Source organism: Crinia signifera, chromosome 4 (assembly GCF_055691185.1).
Source record: "Crinia signifera chromosome 4, ASM5569118v1, whole genome shotgun sequence".
Lineage (NCBI taxonomy): Eukaryota > Metazoa > Chordata > Amphibia > Anura > Myobatrachidae > Crinia > Crinia signifera.
This window is the reverse complement of record NC_139220.1, coordinates 184,402,076-184,424,230: the sequence shown is the minus strand read 5'-3', so window position 1 is coordinate 184,424,230 and position 22,155 is coordinate 184,402,076. Positions and strand designations below refer to the sequence as shown.

Sequence of the window (22,155 nt, the reverse complement as noted above, 5' to 3'; positions counted from 1 at the left end):
TTGCAGCAGGATTTTTCTTGATCTCTCATTTTGCTCTTACTTAAGTATGCTACCAAGTGGAGGATATATCAAGGCTTGGAGAGATATATAGTACCAATGAACCAGCTCCTGCCTATCAATTTACAGTCTGACTGGTTGGTACTTTATCTCTCCCTCCAAGGGGCAAACTCAATTAGCCATGAGAGGACAGCCTTGAGCAGGCCTGGCAAACCTCTGCAGGGAATGTTGGGATGTGTAGTTTTACAACAGCTGGACAGCCACAGGAAGGCTAGGCCTGGCCTAGAGCTTCAATGTTCAGAGCTATTATCAAGAAATTCTTTGCATGTCAAGCCCAAAAATAAACTATATTACAGCAGGAACATCAATATACCAATCTTAAAACCAACTCCACATTTGGTACGTAGTGAAATCGCATCGCATTGCATGCCCTTATGGTATGGCATGCGATGCGATTTTGATGCTTATAATGGCATTTAATGTACTATAGCATTAAATGACATATAATGTAATTTATTAATGCAGCCCCCCAGTATCGACGTGAACCCGAAGCGTGGCGAGCGGCGGCTTCGGGCTCGGTGACTCGCTGCGCTCACCACACTATATACTATATAAAATCAACTCCACGCCGACGTGGATAGTGGGGGTATGGAAAGGTGGGTCGGACGCGTACCGCCGCCACTCGACACGCTTCGGGATGATGTGTATAGTGTGTGGGGGGGGGGGGGGGTGTATGGGGATGGGGGGCCAAAATAAATGACATTATATGTCATTTTACCATTAAATGGCATTATTCTAGGGTCCATCAGAACCGATATCTCATGGCATTGCATGCCATACAATAATGGCATGCGATGCAATGCGATTTTTTTATCGCATCCTATCTATTTAATGGATTCACTGACACAGAGCAGTGAATACATTACATAGGAAAATCGCATGCAATACAATATGGCATGCAAAGCGATTTCACTACCCTGAATAGCCCTCTACGCAAATGTAATAGTGGGCGCCATGATAATACACAAGTACCCCACATACAGTACACACAAGTACCCTGCTCATAAAAAAAGGAGACATTTAAAAAATTGGTGGAAGAAGACCTGAGGTCCCTCCTGGAGAAAACAAACATTAAATACAATCTTTCTAAGGAAAAAAAGAGGGCCCTGACACAACTCAAAGAAGACAAAACTGCTGACAAGGGAGGTGGGGGATTAGTCATCATGAATAAGGAACTTCCTGTCAGTCAAGGATGCCCCTATGAAGATATTTAAATCAAAACTAGTCACACAAGTAGATGAAGGATGAGAACTAGGCATACTCACTGAAAAGAGCATCACTTCATCACAGTCACCTATACCAAGATACCCAACTTCTACCATATACTGAGGGTTCATAAGAATCTCCAGAACCCACCTGGCAGACCCATAATTTCTGGAATCGGCTCATTGACTGCAAATATATCCCAATACATTGATTAATTCCATCGATTGATTGTACAGAAACAGAAGAGCTATCTCAAATTCACGTTACACATATTACAAATCTAGAATAGGTCAAATGAGATGATTCCTACTCACACTGTACGAGTGATGTAAAATCTTTGTATACCTGCATTGACCATAATCTTGGATGTACCCATGTGAGATCCATGCTATCAACCCAATCCATGCTTCACAATAAGCAGATTAACTTTTTCAAGGAGAAGATAGAATTCATACTTACAAACAATTACTTCTGGTACAAAGGTGAGTTCTATCTCCAAATTACAGGCACTTTGCCCCATCGTATGTCAATCTCTTCATCACATACTGGAAACAGAACCAGATCTGGAGTAATAATATTCCTCGTCCCCTCGTGGGGCACGCTGCGCTCGCCACACTATATAATATCAACTCCATGCCGACGTGGATAGTGGGGGTATGAAAAGGTCGGAGGACGCGTACCGCCGCCGCTCGCCAATCCAACCGGGCGCCGTGATAATACATAAGTACCGAATACACATTTTAGTAAATGTATCTTAGTAAATGTCCCCCCTGTATCATCTCCTGGTACTGGTATATTGATGATTATGAACATTACATTTTATTTATTAAAAATTAAACCAACTTTGCCGATTTTTGCAGGACAGTCCTTGTTTTTTTGGGACTGTCCAGCATGGGGGAAGTTTGGATTCCCTCCTATAAATTGAAACTCTGTCTGCGCACAGCATCTATTTAGGGAGACAGAGGGGCTGGGGCTCCGAGCTGCTGGCCATGCCCTCACAGTGGTGAAAATGGGGCATGGCTGCGTGACCAAGGACATTCTCGCTAAGCCACACCCCATTTGTCTGAGGTCACGCCCCCTTTCAGGACCACATGGGGAGTCCCTATTGGGGCTGTAGAAAGTTGGAAAGTACGGTTAAACCATATTTTGTTATGTAATATATTTTGAAATGTTGAGCCTGTGACCTTGAAGTGTTGATTTCCCTACACCTGGTTACATGTCAAACAAAATGTAAGTCTGTTCTGAACTTAAAAAAATTATCTTAATCCTGGCCTTATAAATTAATTGAATGTATGCTTACAAGTGCCAAGATTTGTGGCTTTTTCTATATTTCCAATCGAAGTCAATGTCTGGGGGAAATTTACTAAGATGTGTATTCTACTTCACATGTGATGTTGCTATGGGCAACCAATCAGATCCTGTCTACTATCTTCTAGAAGGTGCTAAATATATAAGAAGTAGATTCTGATTGGTTGCCCTTAGCAACATCACATGTGAAGTAGAATACACATCTTAGTAAATTCCCCCCTCTGTGTCTGGCGAAGCAGATTTACTAACCTCGGCTGTGTACCACGTGGTCAGGCAGTATGCTCAGATGCAACAGTGGATTACTGAAGCAGACAGGAGGCTTCTATTTACATCAGAAAAACATAGGTTTGAGAGGGGAGCTGGTCAGAACATATAAACATACATGTAACGTTACATCTAATATATGTGCTGGCTGCCTTATTCGGCGATCAGCAGTGAAGCACTCATGAGATACAGGCCCACAGTGCTCATCTTCTATATCTAATAAATATGCCCCCAGGCTCCCACCCTCTAAATGGCAGAGACATGCCTACATTTATCAAAATGGAGCCTGATGCCACCCTTTTCCCTCCCCTAAAACCATATCAGACTCTCTCTCATCCTATGCCGCAGGACCAAAATTGGTACTTTGCAACAATGGGCTCCGGTGCACCCATAGCTGACTTACCCCATATTTACAAAATCATTCCTGGGCAATTGTTTTCTAGGTACTTGTGTCGTTTCACGGTGCTCGATATATCGATGCGATCCGATGCGATTTTTTTACCTGTTCATAACCCCACTATCCACTATGCGCGGAGTTTATTTTATATAGTGTGGCGAGCGCAGCAAGCCACCGAGCCCGAAGCGTGGCGAGGGGACGCGGATTACTGTGCTCGCCACACTATATAAAATCAACTCCACGCGTAGTGGATAGTGGGGTTATGAACAGGTCAAAAATTGCATCGGATCGCATTGATATATCGGCCGATATTGCATCCGATATATCGGGCGCCATGAAACTACACAAGTACCGTTTTCTAATATACATAAACAGACAAGATAAATGAGCAAATAGACTATTGGAGTAGATTTACAATGCGGCTCTCACCTTCTGGTTGAACTGATTGGAGAGACCAGGTTTATCCAGTCATATATGCAAATGCGCAGACATGCAAATCAGATGGAAAGTCACACATGAGAAATGTTAAATTAGTTACACAATGCTATCTTTAATATATTTTAATTGACCTTTTGCGCCTTTGATTTGGGCAGTACTGGTATTGTTATTACCAAACATAAAGTCATGTGTTAATTTTTTTTATAAAATAATACTTGGTTTTACCCACCAATACCTCTACAAAGTACATAAGACACATAAGTTCAAGGAGACAAATAGCTGTGACTCAGCACTTCCCAGAATGACATTTCCCAACATCAACCTCTCCGGCTGGACATGTTTAATCATTTAATCATTGAGATTGGCATATATTTTATTTTTTGCTCTTACTGTGAGACAACTCCAGTTGAAGCAGACTATGAATATATCATTGGGCTACAAAATACCTGTACGTATATGGCAAAATATTTTAGATACTTTTTAAAGGCATATCGTAACAACTATTGTGGCTAAAGCTACCAAATTATAAGCGACTAATTATTTCTATAAAATAACCTATGTGGCCATAGCAGATGGGTAATATGGGAACAGAAAGACAGAGGGCCTTATTTTGGTTCACTCTTTCTGACAAAATCCTTCTTAGATGGACAAAACCATGTGCACTGCAGGGGGCACATGTTACTTGTGCAGAGAGAGTTAGATTTGGGTGGGGTTTTACTTCAAAGTGAGATCTATATTGCAGTGTAAAAATAAAGCAGTCTGTATTTACCCTGCACAGAAACAAAATAACTCACCCAAATCTAATTCTGTCTGCACATTTTACATTTGCCCCCCTGCAGTGCACATGGTTTTGTCCATCTAAGAAGGATTTTGTCAGAAAGAGTGAACCAAAATAAGGCCCAGAGAGAGGTAGCAGAGGTGGGAAGGGATATGACTTCCTCTCTGGGTACATGGGAAAAGGAAGTCAGGGTTGGTAGGAAGGATGGGTAAGGAGGGGATGGGTTGCTGAGGGTCTGTTGGGCCGGTAAGCATTCTGGGGTCTCTCTCTCTTTTCCTGTTATTCTTTTCAACCAGTATTGCAGTTTAAATTACCTATCACAAATGAAAATACTGATAATCGCCAGTCAATGGTACCCAGTCAATGGTACACTACATAGGCCCTCATTTTGGTTTGTTTGGCAAGCTGTGAGAATCGCAGCTTACCGAGTGTCTGAGACACCGCTCCGCCAAATGCACCCCCCCCCTTCCGCAACCCTGCGAGGGGATGTGTAATGAGGAAACATCACCTTGCATGCCTTCGCTGCAGGAGAAATCATTTGATGGTCGCTGACCATCAAATGATTTCTCCTGGCTTTACTAAAAAAAAAGTCAGTGGCTTTTATTTGCGAGTGTCGGGACAAAGACGGGGCAGTCGTCCTGTGACTTCAGTCACCCGTCCTGCCCACACTCCCATGGGAACGCCCATCAAACGCTGGGCGTTTCCATGGGTGATCCCCATCCCCGCAGCTGTCTGCCCCCACCCCGATCCTTGCTAATGGATCGGCAACTATGCAAGTCGCTGATGCCATTCACAAAGGGGAGCTGCACATGCGCATAATAGGCCCACAAGCATCGAGATGGGGCCGAAATTGCAGTTTAAATTATAGGTACACCTATTTTAGAAATAAATAAAATTAACGTTGGAAGAGTAAGCAGGCTACTGTAAATATTAATAGTTTTTATCCTTAGGTTTCTGATGGGATGGGATCATTTGGTCTACAGCATGGTGGTCATTAGGTCGACATGGGTCTAGGTCGACATGGGAAAAGGTCGACCTGGTTCTAGGTCGAAAGGTCATTAGTTCGACAATGTTTAGGTCGACAGTCAAAAGGTCAACATGGTGTTTTTCACTGTTTTTTACCTGATTGTCAACACAGTTGACATGGACACAGTTTAAAGTGCACCGCATCTCCTTGCATCGCTCGCAATGCATCGGGCACGGTGCCCCGCTGTGCTCGGCATACTATTTTATTCTCCCACCACGCCCTAGCGGATGGTAGGGCATGAAGTACCGCCTGTCAGCACATGTCGGCTCAAAAAAACAGTGAAAATTCCCATGTCGACAGTTTTACTGTCAACCTAGACAATGTCGAACTAATGACCTTTCGACCTAGAACCATGTTGACCTTTTCCCATGTCGACCTAATGACTGTTGACCATCATGCTGTAGACCAAATGACCGCATCCTGTTTCGGATACATAAATAAATAAAACCATACTTGCCTACCTGACCCTCTCCATGAGATAGAAAATGCTCTGTTCCTGGACTTCCCTGGTAATGTATGATTGCCATCACCTGTGGTGAAACAAATTTCGGTACGTAGCACGGCGCCCAATATTTTGATTGTAGTACATCTTATACAATTGCATCACATCGCATGCAATATAGTGGAATGCGATGTGATGCGATTTTTAATTGTACAAGCACCTGATGGGTGCTTTCAACGCCAACGCCACCCCTACTATCAAGGCCAACCCGAAGCATGGTGAGCGCAGTGAGCCCACCAGGGGCAGCGGTACGCGTCCTCTGACCTTTTCATACCCCCACTATCCACGTCGGCGTGGAGTTGATTTTAGATAGTGTGGCGCAGCCTGAAGCGTGATGAGCGGACACAGATTACTTTACACGCTTCAGGCTCGCATTCCGCGTCCGCTCGCCACGCTTTGCGCTCTCCACACATGGTGGTCATTAGGTCGACATGGGTCTAGGTCGACATGGGAAAAGGTCGACCTGGTTCTAGGTCGAAAGGTCATTAGTTCGACAATGTTTAGGTCGACAGTCAAAAGGTCAACATGGGGTTTTTCACTGTTTTTTACCTGATTGTCAACACAGTTGACATGGACACAGTTTAAAGTGCACCGCATCTCCTTGCATCGCTCGCAATGCATCGGGCACGGTGCCCCGCTGTGCTCGGCATACTATTTTATTCTCCCACCACGCCCTAGCGGATGGTAGGGCATGAAGTACCGCCTGTCAGCACATGTCGGCTCAAAAAAACAGTGAAAATTCCCATGTCGACAGTTTTACTGTCAACCTAGACAATGTCGAACTAATGACCTTTCGACCTAGAACCATGTTGACCTTTTCCCATGTCGACCTAATGACTGTTGACCATCATGCTGTAGACCAAATGACCGCATCCTGTTTCGGATACATAAATAAATAAAACCATACTTGCCTACCTGACCCTCTCCATGAGATAGAAAATGCTCTGTTCCTGGACTTCCCTGGTAATGTATGATTGCCATCACCTGTGGTGAAACAAATTTCGGTACGTAGCACGGCGCCCAATATTTTGATTGTAGTACATCTTATACAATTGCATCACATCGCATGCAATATAGTGGAATGCGATGTGATGCGATTTTTAATTGTACAAGCACCTGATGGGTGCTTTCAACGCCAACGCCACCCCTACTATCAAGGCCAACCCGAAGCATGGTGAGCGCAGTGAGCCCACCAGGGGCAGCGGTACGCGTCCTCTGACCTTTTCATACCCCCACTATCCACGTCGGCGTGGAGTTGATTTTAGATAGTGTGGCGCAGCCTGAAGCGTGATGAGCGGACACAGATTACTTTACACGCTTCAGGCTCGCATTCCGCGTCCGCTCGCCACGCTTTGCGCTCTCCACACTATCTAAAATCAACTCCACGCCGACGTGGATAGTGGGGGTATGAAAAGGTCGGAGGATGCGTCCCGCCACCGCTCGCCACGCTTCGGGTTGCCAGTGATAGTGGGGGTGGCGTTCGCCGTTGCCAATGGGGGTGCATTTAACATTGAAAGCACCCATCAGGGTGCTTGTACAATTTAAAATCGCATCTCCATTTGCTGGCATTCAATGCTATGCGCTATTTCATTGTACAAGCATTCCTGTTAATTAAACATGAATATCGCATAGCATCGCATCGCACACCACTAAGTATGGTACGCGATGGGTGCCGTGCTAGGAAACAAGTACCCAAATTTCTTATCACTAGTTAACCATCTCACCACAGGGGATGGAAATCATTTTCTCCCACATAGAGAGGGTCAGGTAGGCAAGTATGTAATAAAACGCAAACATTTGTCTTTACTTTAGTCAATACTGAAACATAATGACAAAGTTTCCATTAAGTATTATTACTATTAGCACCTGTCAGTGTCCATATTAATATAAAGGGAATTTTAACTGTCTCCTAGGTACTTATTAATATTTCTACATAATCCACTTTTGCGACAGTGTTATTAACGCCACGTAGAGTATGTGCTGCACCACGATTAATCTCATCTGTTACACGTGATATCCAGCTAATAATCGCAACTATACATATCGTTAGCCCACATCCAAGATGGCGGCACCCGCACATATCACACGATCCAAACTACAATGACCTGAGCTGAACTAAGCGGCACGTTGCATGTCACCATGGTATACGCTGATCACGTTGCCCTGCGTGTCTATTCATTGGTAGGAAAGCAATCACATGGTGTAGACTTTGCTGATGCTCTGTGGCGGAGTCGTGGTTTCCAAGGAGACATTTGAAGAGAAAGTGGAGGAGGAGCGGCTCCGTTTTATTGTGGGGAGAATGACAAGCCAAAGGCAATGCTGTGCTGGGCTGTAGTAGAGCTAGGCTGCTGGGGCAGTGGCCTGCTGTGGAATACGCTGTACTGCTGAGGGGGCAAGTGCTGTGTAGATGGAGAGAGATTGTGGCCTGGGAGATTAAGGGCATTTGAATAATCACCTATAAGCAGACAGGGGATATGTGAAAGGTGAAGCACAGGTAATTGCTAACCTGCTTTGTAGAAGTAGACAGGTATACGCATCACCCCCATTCCATCCGAGACTTCTGCATGGCTTTGTATTAACCCTTTTTTGTTTTTATTTAGGCTCAGTCAATGAATTGTTGTAAAACACCCCATTTACATTAATTGCCTAATTAGCCCCAGTTAATTTGTCTAGAAAGTGTTAAATAGTATAAAAAGTATATCTAATATCCTGGATAAAATACTGCTGCGCGGGTCATTATTTCTGGAAATGTGGAGGTGTCCCTGGGTCTGGAGTAATGGGGGCTTTCTAAACTGTTTTACCAGGGTTGGTTTTGGTGCACGGCAGTAATTGTGGTACTTATGTAGTATCTGGGCTGCCGATTTTTTGATTGTATGCCTTAAGTTAAGGCATACAATCAGATGCGATGCGGCATCGCATCGCATGCGACCATCGGATGCGATGACCCGATTTTTCCATAGGAATCAATGTTAAAATGGACTGAGTCCATTTTAACATTGAATTCAATGGGAAAAAGGGGTCCTTTTCATACCCCTACTATCCAAGTGGGCATGGAGTTGGATATAAACCTGTGGCGAGCGTAGCGAGCCACCGAGCCCGAAGCGTGGCGAGCGGACGGTATTCTGTGTCCGCTCGCCACGCTTCGGGCTCGGTGGCTCGCTACGCTCGCCACAGGTTTATATCCAACTCCATGCCCACTTGGATAGTAGGGGTATGAAAAGGACCCCTTTTTCCCATTGAATTCCATGTTAAAATGGACTCAGTCCATTTTAACATTGATTCCTATTGAAAAATCGGGTCATCGCATCGCATCCGATGGTCGCATGCGATGCGATGTACCCGATTTAGAAATCGGCAGCCCAGATACTACATAAGTACCGTAATTGTATTAAGCTGGGTACACACACAAAGATTTTTGTCCAATCTGTTTGGTGGGAACGAAACCTGGTGAAAATGACAAGCGGTCGTTTGCTCCCAGACACTGGAAAACAAATAAAAATGTTCAGATTAGTTTGATAAATCAAACGTCTTTAACCGATTTGTCTCTATTACTATTGGTTCCCCCCCAGTATTTAGGAGCAAATGGTTGATTCTCATATGCTTCCATACATTACTAGATTTTTGTTCTTACCAGATAGATTTGAAAGATAAATCGGTACTTGTTTCCTAGAACGGCCACAATCGTGAGTGATCGTGGCTCTTAATTAAGGGACACGATCCTCACGATGTGGCCGATTTTTTACAATTTTTTCACTTTGATTGACAGAAATCGGGTCAATCGGTCGGTCGCGACCAATTAAAATCGGCCGCGATGCGACCGACCGATTGACCCGATTTTTCCATAGACTTCAATGTTAAAAAATCTTTTAACATTGAAATCGGTCGGTCTTGTGCCATTATAATGGCACAAGATGAGATGGACTTGATTAAGTCCATCTCACATAGGGAAAAATGATAAAAAAGGTGAAATGGGCCAATATGACCCATTTCACATTTTTTATGTGCCCGCCATGACCCCACGATAGACGTGAACCCGAAGCGTGGCGAGCGCAGCGAGCCCGCGAGGGGCGGCGGTGCGCGTCCTCCGACCTTTTCATTCCCCTACTATCCACTAGGGCGTGGAGTGAGAATATAATAGTGTGGCGAGCGCAGCGAGCCACCGAGCCCGAAGCGTGGCGAGCGCACGCGTATACCTGTGAAGTTAGACGCGTCCCCTCGCGGGGCTCGCTGCGCTCGCCACGCTTCGGGCTCGGTGGCTCGCTGCGCTCGCCACACTATTATATTCTCACTCCACGCCCTAGTGGATAGTAGGGGAATGAAAAGGTCGGAGGACGCGCACCGCCGCCCCTCGCGGGCTCGCTGCGCTCGCCACGCTTCGGGTTCACGTCTATCGTGGGGTCTAGCACACTTATTAACATTTGGGGGGGCAATTAAAACAAATCTGGTGAAAAAAAAAAAAAATCGGGTGAAAAATCGGTCGATCGGATCGGTCGCATCGTATGCGACCAAATCGCATGCGATGCGATCGATCCGATTTTTTATCTTACGACCACAACGATCTAAATCGTTGTGGCCGTTCTAGGAAACAAGTACCGATAAATCTTTTGGTGTTTACCCAATTTTAGTGTCTTATTCAATAATTAGATAATTGAAGTGCATCACATTTATCTTCTATTGTTCATAATAAGCCTAAGGGGGGAATTTACTAAGATGTATATTCTACTTCAAATGTGATGTTGCTATGGGCAACCAATCAGATCCTGTCTACTATCTTCTAGAGCTGGGGTAGCCAACCCTAGTCCTCGAGAGCTACCAACAGTGCATGTTTTGCAGGTCTCCTCACAGAATCACAAGTGAGCTAATTAGCTCCATCTGTGGATCTTTTAAAATGTGTCAGTGATTAATGAGTGCAGCTGTGCAGCAGCTAGGTTGTCTGGGAAATGTGAACTGTTGGTAGCTCTCGAGGGCTAGGGTTGGCTACCACTGTTCTAGAGCAGTGGTCAGGGAACTCAGTCCTCATTACCCCACGCAGTGCATGTTTTGCAGGTCTCCTCACAGGAGTGAAATAATTAACTCCACCTGCGGACCTTTTAATATGTGTCTGAGTAATTAGTACACCTGTGCACCTGCTGGGTTACCAGCAAAACATGCACTGTGTGGGGTAATGAGGACCGAGTTCCCTGACCACTGCTCTAGAGGGTGCTAAAATAATAAGTAGATTGATTGGTTGCCCATAGCAACATCACATGTGAAGTAGAATAGACATCTTAGTAAATTCCCCCCCTAAGTATTTGGGCGCCTTACTTACTTATGCTTTGAGACCGTAACCTAGCCATAGCACTGCATTACACTTTTTTGCACAGACAATAAATACACCAACAAGATGATTATAAGGCTTGGTATGTAGGATTTAGAATAAGAATGCTCTTTACACAGAGTATATATATATTATAGCGCACACATATTCTGCAACGCTGTACAGGGAATATTTGAACACTCACATAAGTCCCTGCCCCAATGGAGCTTACAGTCTTTATTCCCTACCACATGTACACGCACACACCTTAATTCTATTAAGAGCCAATTAATCTACCAGTTTTTACTGCCCATGCTGCCCCCCATAGCCTGTCCAATATTTCTGGTTCGAATGAAGAGCTGGAAACAAATATCTGGTAATATATGGGAGCAAATCTTCCAAACGCTGGAAAACCTTTAGATAAATTGGTTAAATCCATTTGATTTAACAGATTTGTCCAAATAATTATTTTGGGTAATTTTTTAGAATTTGTTTGCCAGATTTCTGTTCACATCAGACACACCTAAATCTTTAGGTGTGTACCCAGCTTAATATAGCTAGTACTGTATAGGAGCAAATGGCAATCAACCATTTGCTCCCATAACCCAGAAAATGGGCAAAATGGTTGTTCAAATAAAGTTTTAACATTGTGTTAGCTTTGATGAACAAGTAAAATACTTTTGAATCTTGATACATTTGATAAGATTGCAGTTCCCGTTATAAAGATGGGAATTGTGGAAAGCGAACATACTTGAAAACTGTCCGGTTTACTTCTATGAAATCAATGTAGTAGCAGCTTCATGCATTTAAAAATGCTGATAATGGCTAATTATTGTATTTTCACAGTGAGAAATGTGCACCATTCTATGGTAAGCTTAAGATAAATATTATGCTTTTAGTTTTTTTATGTTGGTTTTATGATCAACGGAAACAAAATCTAAAGCAGGGTACACACTACATGATGTGGATTAGGATCAAAGAGTTTTTTCATGGAGGATAATAAAAAGAATCCTCCCCATGTTTCTTCAGAAACAAATGATCAAGCAGTTATATTCCTCAGTACTTCCTCATCTTTGCGGCCACCGCTGCGCCAGTTAAGTTAGCCGATACTTAACCGCTTTGTAAGGATTTTGCAGCACCATTGTCCCCTTGCGGTCTCACATTACTCTCCACGCTTCAGGCTTTACTAAAGTTAATTGATGGTGGCGTGGACCACAGTACATATGTTACGTAGCGTAATCGGTGGCCGCAAAGATGAGGAAGTACTTATTCCTCTATTTTATTGCACAACAAAATGCAATAACTAATTCTGTAACATGAAGGTGAAACACAGAAATGGTTGTACCTGGTTAAGTGAGAAAAAATTAGTGTACAATTAAATAGGTCCTCCATGTAAAGTATTGCTTTAAGATGTCAAGGAGTGCAACTTTTTCACACGTTTTAATGAAAACTTTCCTTGTTTCTGAAACTAATATCACTGTTCTGTGACTCTCACTAGCCTAATGTATTCATTGGTTGCCTGAATTCAAAGTTTGGCAACAAGTACTGTGGTAACTATATACAATCTGCAACACAGAGACTGCTTTATTGGTGGCTGCACTGTGGGAACTCCATTCACTCAGAAATTGTTTATTGGAGCTTTATGTGGATACATTATTGGTGGTACATATATGATTGGATCCTTATCAATTCTTTTGAGGTGTTTTTTAATTTGTGTTTATTAAATTTACCTTTATAATTGTTCATTGGTGTAATCAGCGCTGCTTTTTTCCCCTATATTTCTGAGGAATTGCTCTTCCCTCCTAACTAGTAGCTGTTTTGCGTCACACCCCAGTGCCAGCGCCCATTTCAGTTGCCTAGGCAACACCACCCCTTTCTACACCACGTGTGTAAATACATGAGAAATGGTGCCTTTTTAAAAATTTTAACGAGGTTATTTATCAAAGCTTGGAAAGAGATAATGTACGATCTAATCCGGTTCTGTCATTTTACAGGTTGTGTTTTGAAAAGGGTCAGTTTCATATTGATGAATGCGTAATTTATTTAGTTTTGTTTCTTAACTTCCACACTCAACAATATTTTTCTACCTGACCCTTTCCTTCAGGGAGAAAATGCTCTGTTCCTGGGCTTCCCTGGTAATTTGATTGCCATTACATGTGTTTCACCACAGGTGATGGAAATCATACATTAACAGGGAAGCCCAGGAACAGAGCATTTTCTCCCTGAAGGAGAGGGTCAGATAGGCAAGTATGTTACAAGCCTATTGTTGAAGTAATTAGAATACTATAGTAACTTACTTTTCTTTTTATCTTGCAGATGGAATTTAAATATGTTTTCTCTAATGTCAGGATTAAATAGCATCTGAACAATGTATCTGGTGTCTTTCTGGATATTGCCATGGCTAATCCGCAGTATGTATTGCACTATTTCATCTAAATCTGTTTTTTTGTGTGTTTTTTTGGTTGTCGGACATATTACAGAAAACAGCTGCTCTTCCACGGATGTAACAAATGGATAAACCAGTTTTACTTTAGGTCAATACTTCCCAAACTCTGCCCTCAAATAACCCCAACAGTGCACATTTTCCAGGTCTCCTCACAGAATAACAATTAATGAAATTAGCTTATTTTTTTTTTATCTTTTAAAATGTGTCAGTGAATACACCTGGGCACCTGCCTGGTGACCTAGAAAACCTGAACTGTTGGGGCTCCTTGAGGATCGATTTTGGGAACCACTGCCTTAGGTTTTAAACCACACACTGAGGGTTATTCTAGTTCACTCACAAAGGCACAAACTCGCTCTAATGGACAAAACCATGTGCACTGCAAGTGGGGCTGATGTAACATGTGCAGGAAGAGTTAGATTTGGGTGGGGTTTGTACCTCAAACTGATATCTATATTGCAGAGTAAAAATAAAGCAGCCAGTATTTACCATGCACAGAATCTATAAAACACCCAAATCTAACTCTCTCTGCACATGTTACATCAGCCCCACCTGCAGTGCATATGGCTTTGTCCATTAGAGAGTGATTGTGTCTTGTGCGGGTGAACTAGAATAACCCCCACTATCTAACATTTAGTTTCAAATAAAATTACCTTAAGCTGTGTACACACGGCAGCGATATATCGACGAGCGATATATTGGTCGGCGATATATCGCTGATGAAAAATAAACTGCCGGGGGAGCCCGGCAGTGGAAATCAGTTGATCGCAGGAGCATGTTCCTGTGACCAGCGATCACTACGGGGGAGAAAACGGTAGGGTGCACCCGGCAATATATCGCCGGTGCACACTCCCATCGCGGGCAATATGGTCGCTCATCGATATTAGTAAAGATCGCCCCCGTGTGTAGCTGATTACTGACCGTTGTATACCAAACAAACCATTTATTTTAAGTTATGTTGTGTACAATCAGCATGAGATTTTGACTATATAGTCAAAATCGCATGCAGATCGCACAGGTTTTTTTTTTAAAGAAAATATTTTTTATTGCATAAAATGGAGTATAACAATGAAATTTATCATTGAACAACATTATATAATGCATACATTTTCAATTTTCTCTTTCCCTAAACTCAGCAATGAGTACGTCTATGGAGTTACCATTTATATAATAAAGGATTTTGTAATGTACATACAAGAAATAAGGGTACTTATATGTTAGTTGGGCGCCCACTATAGTAAGTACGCTCATACCCCCACTAGGCATGTCGGCATGGAGTTGACTTTATATAGTGTGGCGAGTCACCGAGCACGAAGCATGGCGAGCGGACACGTCAAACTAAGCAAATAGCTTAGTGGTTCGCCCAACTAACAAATAAGTACCGAAATAAGTTGTCTAGATATACAATAAATCAGTCATGGCTTGTAAATATAAGTTCCATATAAACAATCTTTAGATCGCACAGGTTTTTAACCTTGCGATCCCGATGCACGCTCCCGGGACAGCACAAATCGAAACTCAGATAGACAGGGCGACAATGACTATATAGTGCTAATCTGCCCTATATAGTTCAAATCGCATGTCAGGTGGCTTTGCGTGCGATTTGACCCCGATGCGATCTGATTTTATCAGGATCGAATAACAACACTAATCGACCATGTTTTCACACCATTACTCTGTGAGATCTCATTTATGTAAACAAAAATTAGGCAAGAATGATCTTTTATAATCAAACCCTTAACCTTTTGATAAATGCTCCTTAATTGTTACATTTATTAAAATAGGATTGTGATAAACATTTTTATTTTTTTTGTTATATTTTCACCCTCACTTTTCCTCAATTCTTTGTACACTCCTATAATCTTTAATGTTCTATTACACCACTCCCCTGAACAATAAAACCTTTCCCTGTTCATTTTATATGCTTAGAAGGTACCTTTAAAAACAAGAAAGGCATGTTACCTACAGATTTATTTAATCCCTTTTTAGCATTAAAGGCATCCATACACTACAAAGATAAATCTGACGCTGAACTTTGATGCAATTTCCCTTGAATTCCCCCTGGACCTTTCCAGTAGTGATTCCATCCAATTTGGTACTTTGGTGTGGTTTTTTTTTGCATAAGATATATCTCATGCGATTGATCAAGATATAAAATTGTACCAAAAAATATATATGATCGGTTGGATTAGAGGGCTAGAGGGACTGGAAACATCGTGCAAAATCATACTAGTGTATGGAGGCCTTTACATTAAACTTTCCTTTAATCGCATTTATTTTCCTTCTACAATTGATGCCTCTACCTAGGTTTTTAATTACAAATATATAAAATTGCATTTATATATTTTTTTTTTTTAGTTAAAATAGGCTTTCCATACACTGAGATCATCAGGTATATTTAATAACTGATTATGCTATATTAAGCAATGCTTTTAAAAGTTTTGTGACCTCAACGTCCTCCTGCTTACATTTCACCACTGTTAGCACTGTGTATAATCGATTTACCTAAAAAAAATTTTTATAGATGATTTTACAGTAAAATGAAACTTCTGCACTGATCTAGAAGGATCTACAGCATATAGTACATTTACAAAATGTTATTGACCAACATACAAAACAATTTATGGTTGGGGTTCAACCCACCATATCACATTGTTGATAAAGCTCCCAAGTGTCAAGTGAAGACCAAAAGAAAAAATAACCTTTTTGCTAGGGCATTCGCTCACACATTCACAAACACAGAGGTAGCAGACTCATTTTTTAAGCATTTGCTTCGAGCGGGCTTACTAGTAAATGCTATAAATGGTATTCACCCGTCACATCCGCTTTCTTAGGTAATATGCCTACATTTCATTATTTACAGAAAAACTTAAAGTTAAATTAAGCTTAAAATGGGCATACACCTGTGGTTCCCAAACTCTGTGCCTAGGCAACCTGGGGTGCCTTGGTTTGGTGTCTAGGACAAAATCATAATAGTTATGGGCAAAGCAATAGGCAAAACCAGAGTTGGTGGCCGCCAATCATGAAATATGTGGGCAAACAAATGAAATCTGGTTCCTCACTACATAATTGATCCTAAAGAAGATATATAAACACAATTAACTTAATTTTTTTTTTTTTTTAATTCAGTAATTTTTATTGGGTTTTACAATAAAAAAAAAAAACAGTAAGGTAGACTTGTCAAAAACAATCGATGCAAAACCTTCCAGCACGTTGTAATAATACACAAACTGAGATGACAATTGGTACAATTACGGTTATTTCAACAATCCACCCAGTAGAAGGCGCCATTCAGACCGGATGGATCTTATAAACAATAGGTACAGAAGCAGATATCATCTGTGTATCAAAGCATACTAAGCAAGTATAGGTAAAAACGAATAAGATAGCAACACATCGAGTCATAGGACAAAGAAAATAGTGAGGTCTACCATGAGAAAATAACCCCCAAAACAAACCATCCCAAAAAATTGCCCAAAATAAACCCCCACATAACCCCCCCACCCCCAACTCAGGCGTACTTGGATCCCTCAAATCTTATTCCCCCGAAACTATGCTAACCTAAGCAGGCTCCCCCCCCCTTCTAGATTATTAACTTTTTGAGTCGTATCGGAGGGAGAACCTATTAAACTCTAGAAGGAGATAAACTAGTGGTTTTAGCCAAAATCTAATAAAATCTCAAAGACAGGATATCAATAACACATTTCTAGCTAACCTATACCAAAACCTAGTTTATTCCTCCCAACCCATCTCCCCCCCCCCCCCCCCCCCCACACGCCTAACTGAAGAATAATTGCCGTATGGACCGCCAGGGGCAAAGGAGTTATAGAAATATAGTGCGAAAAACATATTGTTGTAAAAGGATAATTTGAACAGGTTATTTAAAACTATACCGAGTTTACCATCAGATGCATGTTAGTTGCTCCAACAAACAGGAGTAACATGGCAATCACCATAGTTAGGCTTAAACAAGTACCCTCTGCAACATGTAGTATATAACGGTCACATATTACAGAAAAAGCATTAGAAGCATTAGAGCATGTATGGCCAGGCAAAGACAAATAGTCCCAAAAATAGTAGTCCCTCCGTCATACACCCAAAAGTAGTCAAAAAGGAGCTGAAAGTTATGGTCCGCATCACTAAAGGAGGATGTCATAAAGTCAGTAATGGCCCAATTTGCACAGGTATAAGCAAGGGAGCATCCGACACTTGTATTGAGCACATTGTGCAGGTTTGGTGCAATCAATAAGCTCAGTGTGGTATTTTTGAAAAGAACTGTAATAGCATAACATCCAGGAGTGTAGTAACAAAAGGATTTAGCTTCAAACATAGGCATAGGCATCAAAGGAGCATGGTCAGAAGCTGGTGTTTTCAGGTCTACAGAGGCAGATTTCGGGTGTATAACCTGCAGGTCTCCCTCACTGCACCGACCACAGTGTCAACCTGAAGAAGCAGCATGCATCGGTGGATCATCAAATATTTTGAGGAGCCTCTGAGTCGAGGCGGATATGGCACAGAGAATCTGTTGGAGAGGGCTCCCCATGGCCCAAGTAATGTGACCCTGTGCAAGAGTGACAGCACAGCAGGTAGACTAAAACACTGAAGTACAATAGCTGCAAGCTGGCAGCGGCTAGCACGCCACCAGAAAGGTATGAGATATAGAGATTCAGTGTGCCAGGAAAGGAGGCCTGCGTTCAAAGGCAGGTGCAGCTCTGTGAACCAGGATTAGTGGAGGATTGGCCGATGAGGTTCTCCTAACAATTAACTTAATTTTAATATTTTTGTCTAAATGTATCAACCAGAAACTGTTGACCTAGAGGTGCTGTGAAAAATATTCTGATACTCCAGGTTCAAAATGGTTTGGGAACCACTGGCATACACTATTGTTTTCTGGCAGATCGCCTTTTAGATCTGGCTGGTTGGAATAAAAATCCAGCCCTCTCCAAAATGCTGGAAAATGGGCAAAACTTTTCGTTAAGACAAATTGGTTAAATCTCAGATTTCCAGCTTTGTATGAATTACAGTTTTTGTCCATTTTACCAGTGATTGGGTGCATATGGTCAATTGTCATTTGCTCTCATCCATTACCAGATTTTCATTGCAACCAGACAGATCTTGCAGATCTGTCAGATAATTGTAGTCTATGCCCAGCTTAAATGTTGAAGCCACCTAATACTTAAATGTTATGTACCATTTATAATTATTTTTACATAACATTTATATTAAAACAAGCTTACCTTGCACTAAGATGTGGAATTGTTTTCCAATTGGTGACCTTGCTGCCAAAGCTTCATGACCCCACAAAGACTGCTCAGGTTTGACAGTCACATAAGCAGCTTACTGAATCCTCAAACTGAATGTACCTGCACTTCAGTACTGATATTTAAGTGTGTGTATATCTTTCTAGGCATATAACATTAAGGTTATTAAACGGTTTCCTTACACTGTCATAAATGCTGTTTACGATGTCAGTCTACGAAGATGATAAATCTCAATTTCTTGACTATCTTTTATAGATTTAGCATCTATTTTTGCATCTAACCTTCTATTCAGCATTTATGTCCAACTTTTAATTATTATTATTAATTATCAACTAATTAATTATATTATATAAATATAATCTATTTATAATCCTCTTTCATCGATCTATATCCATTGAGTATAAAGAAGATTATAAATGTACAGAAAGATCAGCGGTGAAATGTAGGCATGTTAAGCATAGCAGTATGGTCCCTGGAAAGTATACAGTTGTTAGTTACCACCTGTATTAGTTGATATGACTTTGTAAGATAAACTTTTATAAACTGAAATGTTTGCAAAAATAATATTTTATATAGATGATTATAAAAAGCATTTCTGAAATCTCTCTGCTTTGGCAGTAAGGCCACTGGATGAGAAACAGTTTTCAGTTATCAGCTTTATCTGCTGTTATGACCTCTCCTCCTTGTGTAAAGCCCCCTAAACACTAGCTGATTCCCGCAGATATCACTATTGGTGGCAACGGGGACCCGGCAGGGTTCTGGCATCGGCAAGTGCATACACCTTTGTCGATGCCGGCTCAGAAGGGAGTGAAGGCAGGAGGAAGTTATTGATGTGCGGGAGCACGCATCATTCACTATATTGAGTGTACACACTAGGCGATATTGTGGACAATGTCGCTCAAAATTCCCTTTCTTTGTGTATGGGGCTAAAATGTCAAAAATGTTATCCTATGGCTTTAGATAATGATATAATTATTCTTAACTTCAATATACATACATATACATACATTATTGTACCAAAGAATAAAAAGCTGCTACTAAGATATGCAGATAAAGTTAAAGCTTTTGTTAATTTTTCTCTAGGTCGAGTTGGCTGAAGCCATGTTGTGGCAGAAGGGCCACTGTGTGGCATGTATTTCTGCTTAGTGCTGGTGTGAATAGCTTCCTCGTGGCCTGCGTGGTACTAGTGGTAATCCTAATGACCGTGGAACTGCTGATAGACACAAAACTGCTTCAATGTAAGTTACAGTCCAAACTGGAGACCAACCTTTGTTATAATACTGTATATACTGTAAATCTTTTCTGCAATTCATGCATGTAGCATTTAATTGCAAAGCATTTAGATACAGTATATGCTCTTCATAGCATGATGACTGATTGCTTCATAGCTAAGATGCTGGAAGTAGGTGTGTGTGTGTGTGTGTGTGTGTGTTGCAGTGTCTGAGCTCCTTTCTTTTCAAACTCCATGGCAGCTATTGGGTTATCACTACACCATACCTCCCAACTGTCCCGCTTTCCGTTTCACATTTTTGGGGACGTTCCTGCATCCCGCTCAGCTTACCCAGCTGCTAGCTATGCCCCCACGGCGGTGGAAAATGGGGGTGTGGCCTCATGGAATGACTCGATATGTAGGCCTTGTCCCCTTGCCAGAGGACCAAGGTTCACCAAGGATAGAAAAACAGTGTGATGCTTTAACTATTCTTTAAGAACATTCCTCAAATACAAATGTGGCTAAAGCTTGGGCAGAGATTGCTCATTTTTGGCCAGAGAACCTTCATAAGTATACACAAGAGAATATAGATAAATCTTAATAAAAAAATATTGCTGTATTTTATGTATTTACAACGCTATGCGTGTGTTCTACTGTAAAATTGACGTAATAAAAATACTATGGTGCTATCTCTATCTATTTTCTGTGTGAAGTTTCTCTAGAAAGAAATGTCGTTTTTGTACAAAAGTATATCTCTAGCAGTATTTGCTTGCAATTATGGAGTAGACCTCGCTTAAAGAACTCTTATAATCACAATTTTATATGTTGATTTTTCTATTTGGAGAAAAGCTGGGCACAGTGATTCATAGGTAAACACGTCATTTACTGCAAGATAAAAGGACATTACTTCTTTATCTTCTCACCAACGGTTCTGAGAAGCACAAAATTATAATCTGTGGAAACTAATGGGACAATATGGTAACCCCTTGAGTTCGAAGGAAATTTGTTAAAATAGGTGTGAACATTGCCAAGCAAACGTTTTTTTCTTTTAAACTAACCCTTTGAGTTCCAGTGTTGCTGTGAGAGATCCTCAAAATATCCGTTTAAAATTATAGTGCCACTCACAGCGACTGTTCTTTTTTTTTTTTTTTTTGGGGGGGGGGGGGGGGGCAATATTTAACTAAACTTCAATTAGACCGCTTGGCTGTATTTGTATTTATATATACTAAGAGAACAGTCTCTGTGAGCGATGCTGGCATTTTGCAAGAGGTAAGTGAATGGCTTCCATGGAGTATTTCATAGAAAATACACAAATTTATAGTGCTGATTTGACTATTTTTATATAGCATGAGTGGATGTACTCTATGTAGTTACTGCGTATACTCGCACTGCTGCAGAGCAGATGGTATTATTGCACATGGCATGCTGCTCTACAGCAGATCAGCTGGAGGTATATGGAAGCTGTTCTGTTTTGTGAATGGTCTCCTAAGTTCTCTTATGTACACATTATAATAGAAACAATTTGTTGTAAAAGTAAACGTTACTACAAGCGGTGTATATTATATGTATAAACGATGTCCCTATTATTTAACCCACCACCAATTTAGGCTGTGTCATGAACTTTTTTTCAACACATTTACCATTAGTTGATTTTCATGTAAAATTTCAATCTAAAATCCATCTTTTTGACTGATGTTTACTTCACAGTTTACAATACTCTGTGACTACTTGTTAATAGCTGCATAAGAACTACTGCTGTAAAATATTTAGCTTGTGTTTATTAGACCTTCCTTGTGTGTAGCGTAGCTTATATTTAGTTTCCTTCATCTCTGGTGACCTAAAAGGAATAGTAAAGACAGACAGAGCGGATCAGATCTGTCTGCAGACAGACTGAGCTCTCCAACATTTTATTTATTAAGTTTCTTATATTGCTCTGCAAATCTCTTTGCACTTTACAATTGGAAACGG

General features: G+C 41.4%; 1 protein-coding gene across 2 annotated transcripts in view; it reads left to right on the top strand.

The window, feature by feature from the left end:
* Window positions 1–8,139: 8,139 nt before the first annotated feature.
* TMEM266 (transmembrane protein 266) overlaps window positions 8,140–22,155 on the top strand; it is a 40,222-nt gene continuing 26,206 nt past the window's right edge. The window contains exons 1-3 of one of the 2 annotated variants that reach the window (XM_083183163.1): window positions 8,140–8,158; window positions 13,590–13,684; window positions 20,061–20,215. In XM_083183163.1, the coding sequence (XP_083039289.1) occupies window positions 13,671–13,684; window positions 20,061–20,215 (169 nt within the window). In that variant the 5' untranslated portion in view covers window positions 8,140–8,158; window positions 13,590–13,670. The other variant, XM_083183162.1, reaches the window with a different exon arrangement.